This window comes from Carcharodon carcharias, chromosome 2, assembly GCF_017639515.1.
Source record: "Carcharodon carcharias isolate sCarCar2 chromosome 2, sCarCar2.pri, whole genome shotgun sequence".
In the NCBI taxonomy this organism is placed as follows: Eukaryota; Metazoa; Chordata; class Chondrichthyes; order Lamniformes; family Lamnidae; genus Carcharodon; species Carcharodon carcharias.
The window spans coordinates 140,402,237-140,413,303 of record NC_054468.1 but is presented as its reverse complement, the minus strand read 5'-3'; the positions used below and the strand labels follow the sequence as shown (position 1 = coordinate 140,413,303).

Sequence of the window (11,067 nt, the reverse complement as noted above, 5' to 3'; positions counted from 1 at the left end):
CCAAAGATTATATTATTTTGCAATAACTTTTCCAAGGAATCGCAGTGATTTCATTCAGTTTTTCCAATCCATTCTATGTTACTTTTCATTACATTCTCAGTATTGTATTCCAGAGCCTAGCAATCTGATAGGCACTATGACAATATCTCTGTTAAGCTGACAGAAGTCCTGTGAGATGAGTTATTGTACTGGTCACGTGAACCTTTTTAAACTGTTTAAATGATAGGGAATCACTAGAACAGATTAGTGGAATCTTTAGGAGCTATCCACAGATTCTTTCACAGAAATTTACTTTGCACCATGTAAGGAGACCAAAAGCACTGAGAAATGAAAATGTCACTTTCTTCCCTCCCAATACTTAACTCATTATGCTCTTTTTTTCTCCCCAAATTCATATATTAAACAATTAATCTACTAAAAATCAGCTGCAAGTTGCATACTCTGGGTAAATAAGGTCCTCTGGAATGGATTAACCATTTAGTTTAGAGTTCTTCCTGCCCATATGTATTTTCTCTCTCCTTGAGTCACACCATTCTCTTGCTAAGATGGCCAGCAAGTAACCCACTCCCTTTCTAATGGCACCAAAAACTACACAACAGCAGAGCAGCTCGAGGTGGAAAGCCCATGGGGAAGTGCCTCACCTCCATTCATTTCTCAGGGCAGACTACAAGACAACCCCTGGCAGACTTTGAGAACTCGGATATGAATCTGTTAACTTTGACCCTGTGATACAGCATCAATCTGCAGCACCAAGTCTACCTACTTTGCAGATCAGTCAAAGCATTGCCCTCTGTCGGGGATGGGGCCACATGTCAAATGCTGTAACACTTAAATGATGAAAGACACAATCTTGATTCATGTAACTCTTAAGAATGACTCAGATTCAGTAAAATACAAATGCATTTGAATAAGTTAGAAGCACAATTTAATGTTATTAGAAAAAGAAGGCTGAATTCTTCAGTTACACCAGGTTTTCTTTTAAAAAAGTCATTTCCATTTAGATTGAAATGTCATATAATATTGAAAGCCTCAATATGTCAGATCTGTAAGTGACACTATTAGTGTGGCATTCTCTGACAATATCCAATTTCACCATTTATTACTGTGTGAATAGCTTCACACACCACATATATCACAAAAGGATACCAATTCATTTTGTCCTTTTGTGCAGATTAAGATGCCACTCTACACAGTGATCTGTACACTAAAGAAACAGCAATTTAGATTCTTCTTCCCCTTGACCCTAGAATCTGCCACAACTCCTCTTCAAGAATACATAGGTACTAGCAGTCTCCATGGAAATTAATTTTTTCGGTTCATGCCATTGTTGCCGTAACTGGAGCCTTTTTCTATTTCTGTCATTCCGATCATCCATCGCATACCAACGGAGGCTGGAAAACAAACACAAGATTTTCAAAACATTATACAGATACATCAGTGTACTAACTGTAAGAATACAGATTAATTACACTTTTTTGCTTGCAAATTTACAAGTCCTTTAAAGGCAACCTGTCTAGGTTAGAAATTAAATTAGATTTGGTTTGTCTTTGGTCAACAGTTCACAGAATTGTTACAGTGCAGGAGGCCACTCTGCCCACCATGCCTGCACTGGCTCTCTGCATGAGCAATTCATAGGGCCTGAATTTTTCAGGCGGTGGGCAGGCTCAGCAGGAACAGTTGGAGGCAGTCGCATAGCCGACTGCCACCCGTGATCGGCTCCGTGCTGCCATTTTATGTGGGCGGCCAATTAAGGCCTGCCTAGCTTAAGACGCGAGCGGTAGCACTCAGCGCTACCTGTGTGGGCGGGGGGAGGAGGGAGAGTCGGAGCCATGCGCGTGAAAAAGCGCTTCAATCTCCCTGAGGCATGGAGCTGCCTCAGGGAGATTGAAGGGATTTTGAAATTATTAAAGGTTTAAAAATTTATTTAAACATGTCCCCTCATCACACAAGATGGGACATGTTTCTATATTTATGAAATTTTAAAAAATTTATTTATTAAAAACTTTAGGAAACCTCATCCCGCTTGTGGATGAGGTTTCCTAAAAAACGTGAAGGCCGCTTGGCCTTGTTGCCTCCCGCCAACCTTAAGGTTGGACGGGTAGTGTTTATAATGACCTTAATTTGTTCCTTAATGGCCTTAATAGGTCGTTTACATATTAGCAGGTGCTCAGCCGACTCCAGTGCATGCCTGCCGAATGAAAAATCGCAACTCAGCACAATGACAGAGATGCACGCCTGACGTCATCGCCTGTTGGCGTGTTGGGCTCACCCTTGCACGCCAACTGAAAAATCCTGCCCCTAGTGCCATTCCCCCACCTTCTCCCCAAAGCCCTACATATTCTTCTTTTTCAGGTAGCAATCCAATCTTGAATGCTCAACTGAACCTACTTCAACTACACTCTTGGACATTGTATTCCAGAGCTTAGCCACTCACTGCATGCAAAATCTTTTCTTTACATCACCCATGCTTCTTTTGTCAATTACTTTAAATCCATGCCTCTTGTTCTCGATCCTTTCACAGTGGGAACAGTTTCTCCCTATCTACTCTGTCCAGGCCCCTCATGGTTTTCACATTAAATATCAAATGGCAGTGAGTGCACAAAGAGGCAAGGGACAAGAAGCAGAATGGAGAGCCAAATGGCTACAAGACAGAAGGCAGGGAGTAGGGATAAACAGCAACTATCCAAAGTGGAAAGCACAAGGTTCAGTGCTGGGACCACAGTAGTTCACAATTTATATTAACAATTAATATTTCTAAATACAATTTCTAAATTTACAGATGACACCAAATTTGGAGGAGGGGAATAGTCAATATGGAGGACTACAACAAACTTCAGGATGACAGTCATAAACTTTGATTGGCATATAATGGGCAAAATGAATGCTAACATTAAGTGTGGCCTATTAAAATTTGGTTAAGAAAAATAAGGAAGTTGCATATTGCTTGGAAAATAAGAATCTAGATTGGGTAGAGGAGCAAAGGAAACTGGGAGTACAAATACACAAATCATTGAAGTAGCAATGCAGCTTACTAAAGCAAACCAAAAGCAAACCAAAGCACTAGGGTTTAGTTCTAAAGGGATATAATTGAGAGAGGTTATGTTTAACCTGTATCAAACCTTGGTTAGTACTTGGATACTGTGCACAGTTCTATGATTCTTGACCAGACCCCCAAGTTTTGGGTACGATCCTGTTTGGGACCAATAATGTTTTGTTTAAAGTAGACAAAGCTTGAGATCCAAGACACTTAAGAGAATAAAGCCACAAGATTCCATGGGCTTTGAACAAACAAACGTAAATTTTACTACACAAGGTTAGAATGTTAAGACAATTTACAATATCGACCTTATACTCTAACATTCAGGGTTAATATAAGGTACATGTGAATTAACAAGCAAACTATGCTTGAACACAGCACAATAAAAGACAAATGTGACCAAGACAGATTCCACAGATTTCTCCAACAACCCACCCAAATGTCAGAAAACCAATCTTGTTGAAACACTCTTTTACAAGGGTTTCCAGCCTTCACTTTCTAAGATCTTGCCTTGGAATTCTCTCCAAAAGTTGCTCCAACTTGGACAGTGTCAACGACAGCCCATCTTGCAGGGTTTCAATCTAGTCTCCTGAGACTCCATTCCCCTGCATGCACTCAGGCATCAACTCTCAAGCACAATTTCAGTTCTTCGGCCATGCCAAGCAGAACACGACAGCTCTAAAGGGTTACTTTCACCCCAAAGGTCTGCAGCACAGTCACCAAAATTCTGCTGCCTTCTTCAATCACCACGGCTTCTCATGAGCACTCTTCACTTAAGGTTTGCCTACCGCACCCCTCTTTCTTCTTGGAGCCGCTTCCTCTGCTCTTCTATCTTGTTAGCTTAACTGGGATTTCTCCCTGTTCCCAACCCAGGACTTTTGTCCAACATGGTGCACCACTTCTAGGTCACCCGACCCAGTTTTCTCTTTGCACAGGCCTGTCCTCAGCCCGAAGAACTTAAAAGTGCTGAATTGCACCTGCACAGCCTGTTCTCGGTCAACGCATGTGTGTAAACTCCCAAGGACTGGTTGGAACTTGGAACCCCCGGACCCCTGCTCTCCAATGAGGTAAGTCTGGGTTTCATAACACCTCACGCCTTGGAAGAAAGCAAGTTTCACCATAGTGAAGGTTTGTTTACAATGGCTTTACAATTTATTTTATAAGAAGTACTTAACATCATAAACTTCTAACAAATAGATTACATACTGTACAGTCTTGACCAGCTTGTATTGCTATTTTGTATCATGGATTTTCAACTTTTGTGATGCAACTGCAAACCAATATTCTGGAGGTCTTTCCCTCTTTACATAAGATGTATATTAGTCATGCTATGTATACAAGTAATTGTCACATAGGTTTCTCAACTTTAATACAGAACAGCAGGGTTTTTTCTTACTCTTCTCCTCCTTTAATGGAAACATACCTTCAATGAGTTCTTTAAGTTTGCTACTGAAACAAGTGCATGTTTGTTTGACAACCAGCTTCAAAAATGATCTTTTCCCACTCATTTCCCTCACAGCATATTTTGTCGTTTCATTGTTTTGATCATGACCAGATGAATAAACCTGCACTGAGGGAGCTTCTCTCTCTTTACTCTCGTCATTTTCTAGCTTATCCAAGAGATGTGTCACAGCATTCTGCACACGTTCATATTCTTCTCATTGACGTTTCAAAAAAAAAAGGAACCTTCATTTTCACTTTTTACAATTTCACCCAAATATTTGTTTACTCTTATTTTCCAATTCTTTTCCAAGCTTATTAATCTTCTCATTCATTTCAGCAATTCTGGCAAGTTCAGTTGTCTTTGGTATCAGAGTCATCTGCAGAACTCTTATATAAGCTTAACAACTTCATATGGGCATTCAGTTCATTCCGGAATCTTTCTTCTGTGGTTACCTGACTGCTCCCTGAACTTTTTCAACTCACTCATTAGGTCCTCAATCTCTGTTTCTTAATTTTTTCCTTATCTGCTTTTAAAGTCTGGATCTGGTCTTCCATACCACACATCTCATCCTTCTTGTTCTCCAGACGGCATCTGAATTCAAGAATTTCATTGCCCTTTTCATGATAAAATTCCAATAGTTCATACTTGGTTCTTAATTCTGTATTCAACACCCTGTACTGATTCATCAACAATTCCTTTCCCTATTCAAGGCATTTTTCATGATAGTTAGAGACTTCTGTTCCTTGAAGTTTCATCAAGTTTTAATTGAAGATCTTTGTTGAATTTGCTCCTACAAGCTTATCATTTAGACTTTTCAAGTCTTCATACAAGTGTCAGTCACAAGAAATAGAACAAGTGTTCTCACCAGTTCTCCTTTTTTCATTAATAACTCATCTTTAGTGTGAAAGTTGGTTCTCTACACTGGTCCACCTTTCCTTCAATTGCTCGTTATCAGCCATAAACTTCGTGTTTGGCCACAGCAATTTTGAGGAGTTTGCCCAAATCTTCCTTCATCAAAACATCTGGAACACAAATTGCATCATCAGTCACTATCAATGACTGATCTGCCCCAGTATCTTTTTACAATTCATATAAATGGCTTGGATGACGGGACATGAAGAATGGTGGCTAAATTTGCTGATGGCACAAAGACAAGTAGGAAAGTCAATTAAGAAGAGGACGTAAGGAGGCTACAAAATGACATAGATAGGTTAAGTGAGTGGGTAAAGATCTGGCAAATGGAGTATAATGTGGGCAAATGTGAAATCGTTCATTTTAGCAGGAAGAATAAAAAATGAATCTGTTATCTAAATGGTGAGAGACTGGAGGAGCTCAGATTTAGAGGGCTCTGGATGTCCTAGTACATGTTAGTATGCAGGTACAGCAGGTAATTAGGAAAGCTAACAGAATGTTATCATTTATTGTGAGGGGAATTGATTAAAAAAAGGTAGGGAGGTTATGCTTCAGTTGTACGGGGCATTGGTGAGACCACATCTGGCGTATTGTGTACAATACTGGTCTCCTTATTTAAGGAAAGATGTAAATACGTTGGAAACAGTTCAGAGAAGGTTTACTAGACTAATACCAGGAATGAGCAGATTGTCTAATGAGGAAAGGCCAGACAGGTTAGGCTTGTAGCCACTGGAATTTAGAAGAGTAAGAGGCAACTTAACTGAAACCTTTAAAAGTCCTGAGGGGTCTTGACAGGGTGGATGTGGAGAGGATGTTTCTCCTTGTGGGAAAATCTATAACTAGGGGTTACTGTTTAAAAATAAGGAGTTGCTCATTTAAAACAGATGAGAATTTTTTTCTCTTAGAAGGTTGAGTGTCTTTGGAACTCTCTTCCTCAAAAGTGATGGAAGCAGAGTCTTTGAATATTTTTAAGGCAGAGCAAAATAGATTCTTGATTCACAAGAGGGTGAAAGGTTATCAGGAGTAGGCAGGAATGTGGGGTTGAAGTTACATTCAGATCAGCCATGATCTTATTGAATGGCAGAGCAGGCTTGAGGGGCCGAGTGGCCTACTCCTGCTCCTAATTCGTACGTTCGTATGCTCTCAAAATATTAATTTGTTTACTGTTTTGATGGAAAAGTAAGGGAACACTTTTCTCTGTCAAACAAAACCTCTAAAACCTCCACTAAGCCTGACTCATTTTATCAATGTTCAAGGAAGAACCCCTCGGCTTTTATTTAGAGCCGCATTCTCCATTCTAGTAGGCTCTGAGGTCACATGTTTCAGTTGTACCATTGCTGCCACTGTTAAACACCCATTTCCTTTACTGGTACAGCCTTCTCTGAAGGCTCCTTAAGTGTTCCTATTACTCCTATCAGTTTACTGTTCAACTTCCAACAACTGGCTTTGAGATGCCCTGTCTAATGGCAATAAAAGCATACTGGTTTCTTATCAATTTTATCCTCTACACTGCTATTTCTGTTGGCTAGAACAGCTTCTGCCTTCAACCTAAAGCTAGACTCCTTTCTATTCCTCCAACTTCCCTGTGAGTTTACAAATGAAGATCTACCGCCCCTAGTTTATGTTATATTTCACACTGATCTGCTAAAACCGACGTGTGCCATACTTCAGAAACCCTACGATTGTTCAAGTGTAAACTAATCATTATTGAGATGTTATTTTAAAATTCTTCCAGTATTATTAGTTCCCTCACATTAACATCCTCAAAATTTTGTTCTAACTTCAGTGATCGAAACCACTGGTCCCATAACATTTCTTTCTTCCTAGCAAACTCTACAAAGGTTTCATTTGGTCTTCTCTTTAAAGTCCAAAATTTTAACTGATATGCTTCAGGGAAAAGCTCCTAAACATTAAGCACCAATTTTAACACCTCATAATCTAAGGATTGTCCTTTTGAAAGGCCAGAATACACATCCAAAGCCTTCATGATCAAAACACTTTGCAAAATGAGAGTCCATTTGTCCTTTGGTGACTTTAGCTTTGTAAGCATCTTTTCAAATGAGATAAAATATCTCTCAGCTCCATCGTCAGTGAATTTAGGCACTATGCTTAGACTCTAAGTTAAATCAAACTTCCAAATGGGGCTTCCCTCCTCATCCGAACTACTAGACGCTTTCACCCCATAAACCTAAGAATTTCTTTCACCAGTTCACACATTGCATTCTTTCCCTCTTTGAAATTCTTTCCCTTTCCTCATTTCTATCCTCCCTTGCTAACCTCTTTCTGGAGTTCAAGTTCAAACATTTGCATTTCTCTTTCTTTTACCTCTTTTTCTCTTTATATCTCAAGCTGCTTCATCTTCAACTGAATTCTAGCTAATTCAACTGAATTACCATCTGGATTAACTTTTCCTTCTTCCAATTCCAAATGCTGTGCTATTACCTAATTATGTCAGCCTTCTCAGCCCCTACATTTAATTCTAATCTTAACTCTTCTGCTAGTGCAATTAGCCAAGCCTTGGTTAATTTTTGCAAATCACTCAGGCATAAATCTTCCCTCTGCAAAAAAGTCATATCAATTCACAAAGCCGTTCTGATTTTCAATCAGTATAATAAAATTCACCGTGGAAATCTTATCAACATTAACCTCAGCAATTACCAGCAGTTGTATCTATCTGTGGATTTGAAATCCTGCAAGAACCCCTAATTTATGTTATGATCCTTGACCAGGCCCCAAGTTTTTGGTATTATCTGGCTAGGCACCAATATCGTTTTGTTTAAAGTAGACAGTTTGAGATCCAAGTCACTTGCTAAGAGAATAAAGCCACAATATTCCATGGGTTTTGAACAAACAAAGTGATAAAATAATTTACAATATCTTTCTTATGCTTTAACATTCAGGGTTAATATGAGGTCCATGTGAATTAACAGGCAAACTGTGGTCGAACACACCACACTGCAAAATAAATGACTGATGTGACCAAAACAAATTTAATGGATTTCTCAACAACCCATCCAGATGTCCGTAACACTAAGTCAACTCATCTCACTGAAATTCTGTCTCTCTCACAAGGGATTTCAGTCTCAACCTTCGAAGATCTTACCTTGGAATTCTCTCGAAAAGTCATTCCAACTCGGACGGCGTCAATGATGGCCCACCTCAATGGGCTTCAATCTCATTTCCTGAGACTCCATTCCAAGTATGCACTTAAGCACCAACTTTAGCTCTTCAGCAACGCCGAGCAGAACACTACTGCTCCAAAGGGTTACCTTCACCCCAACAGGATACAGCACGGAACACCAATTTTCTTCTGCCTTCTTGGATCGCCAGGGCTTCTCCCATGCCCTCTGCTCCAAGGTTTCTCCTGAGCCCTCTCCAGTTAAGGCCTGCCAACCGCAGTCTTTTTTCTGCTAGGAACCTCTTTCCCTGCTCCATTTTTTTCTCTACTTAACTGGGACCTCTCCCTGTACCCTGCCTGGGACTCTTCCCCAATATGGTGCCCAGCTTCTGGGTCACATGACCCAGTTTTCTCAGTGTTTTCTTTTTGCAAAGGCTCGCTGGGCCCATCCTCGGCCCAAAGAACTTAAAATACTGAATTGCGCGTGCACAGACTGCTCCCGATTCGCACATGCATGGAAACTCCCAGGGACCGTCAGGACTTGGGGTTCCTGGTTCCCTGATCTCCAATGAGGTAAGTCCAGCTTTCATAGCGGTCACCATATTATGAAGGATATAGAGGCACTGAATCAGGTGAAAAAAGATTTACAACGATGATGGAAAGACCTTACAGAACTCAGTGGTACAAAGGGACCTGGATGTCCTGGTACATGAATCAAAGTTAACATGCAGGTACAGAAATTGATTAGGAAGGTAAATGGAATGTTAGCATTTATTGCAAGGGGAGTAGAATAGAAAAGTAGAGAAGTTTTACTGCAGGTATACAGGGCCTTGGTGAGACCACATCTGGAATACTGTGTACAGTTTTGGTCTCCTTAAAAAAAAATATAATTGCGTTAGCAGCAGCTCAGAAAAGGTTCACTCAACTCATTCCTGGGATGAGGAGCTTATTTTATGAAGAAAGGTTGGATAGGTTGGGCCCATACCCACTGGAGTTTGGAAGATCCTGAGGAGATTTGATAGGGTAGATACTGGAAGGATGTCTCCACTTGTGGGAGTGACTAGAATCAGGCAGAGATTAAGAGTGAGGTCTACCAGTTAAGACAGAGATGAGGAGAAATTTTTCTCTCAAATGGTCATTGGTATGTGGAATTCCCTTCCCCTGAAAGCAGTGGAGATTGGGTCATTGAAGTTATTCAAGGCTGAGTTAGACAGATTTTTGATAAAGGTCTTGAGGGTTATGGGGTTCAACGGCAAAGTGGAGTTAAGACACAACTGAATCAGCCATGATCTTATTGAATGGCAGAGCAGGCTCAAAGGGCTGAATGCACTACTCCTGCTTCAAAGTCCTACATTCCTATATATACCAACAAGCAAGATTATAGCTATCAGAAAAGGACTTAAAGGCTGGGTTTTTCTTCTCTTGAACAGAGAAGGCTGACTCCAACTGAGATCTTAGATACAGAAGAGTGTTTCTATTTGTTGGGAACATCAAAACTAGAGGACATCAACACAAGATAGTCACTAAGAAAACAGTTAGGGAATTCACAGGAAAACCCTTTAACCCAGAATGTGATGAATTACCAAAGGGAGGAGTTAAGGAGAGTTGTATAGACATATTTAAAAGGAGGCTAGGTAAGTATGAGGGAGAAAGGAAGAGAGGGTTACGCAGTTAGGAGTTAGATGGGGAAGGACTGAGTAGATAATGAATATCAGCATGGACTAGTTGCGCCCCATGACCTGCTTCTGTAGATGAGCTGTGCTGTACATCTTATGCAAATCTAAGTATGCCAAAACATCGCCTAAAAAATCCAAACACTAATCTAAACCTATTTTAATATAACTTGTTTATCATAATTGTCAAGTTTCTCAATCTTCCTGACTGGGGAAATGTCTGATTATTTTCCACTAATGACATGCACCAAATTACAAAAACATTTCTTCCTAACCACATTCTACCCAACATGTATAGGGGAAATAATGTCACCACACATTCCAATCAATCTCAGAGAAGCAAAAATCTTTTCATAAATAATTGTAGCCTAGTATCATGTAAAGGTGAGATTAATGGAATTTACATACACTTTTAGAGTGATTACCTAAACAAACTTAGCTCCACATTCAGAGCACACTGATGTAGAGATGGTACCCACAAGCCTCAAGAAGGTCACAACCTGTTTCTTGGCTATGCTCCATGTCTAGTCTTGCTTACGCTCTGTTCCAAAACTTAAGCCCAAGAACTGGTCCCAGCAGGCATGTAGTCAAACTCCTTTTTAAGCCATGGGCTATAGCATCAGAAATCCTTCATTTTGAAATATTTCTTTTTGCTTTTTCTCTTCTATTGCCTCTACCAAAAAGAGTTCCTTGTCATAACATAGCCTTCAGATTGTAGATGATACCAGAAAATTGCTGCAAATGGTGGTTGCTGCGCTCTCAGCAAAAAGCAATATACTAACAATGGGGTGGGGTAACTCTCTCTTATTTAACTCCTCCTGTAATCCAGAGATCAACTGGAGAGTCCTGCCTACTGACAGAACTGGCAATTGCATCCAAGCCA

General features: G+C 40.2%; 1 protein-coding gene across 5 annotated transcripts in view; it reads right to left on the bottom strand.

The window, feature by feature from the left end:
• Positions 1–908: 908 nt before the first annotated feature.
• Positions 909–11,067, bottom strand: part of agpat4 (1-acylglycerol-3-phosphate O-acyltransferase 4 (lysophosphatidic acid acyltransferase, delta)) — a 180,198-nt gene continuing 170,039 nt past the window's right edge. For 4 of the 5 annotated variants that reach the window (XM_041205939.1, XM_041205931.1, XM_041205961.1 and 1 more), the window contains one exon: positions 909–1,391. In XM_041205939.1, coding sequence (XP_041061873.1) covers positions 1,303–1,391 — 89 coding nt within the window. In that variant the 3' untranslated portion in view covers positions 909–1,302. Of the gene's footprint in view, positions 1,392–5,346; positions 5,504–11,067 lie in introns of all 5 variants that reach the window. The other variant, XR_005945266.1, reaches the window with a different exon arrangement.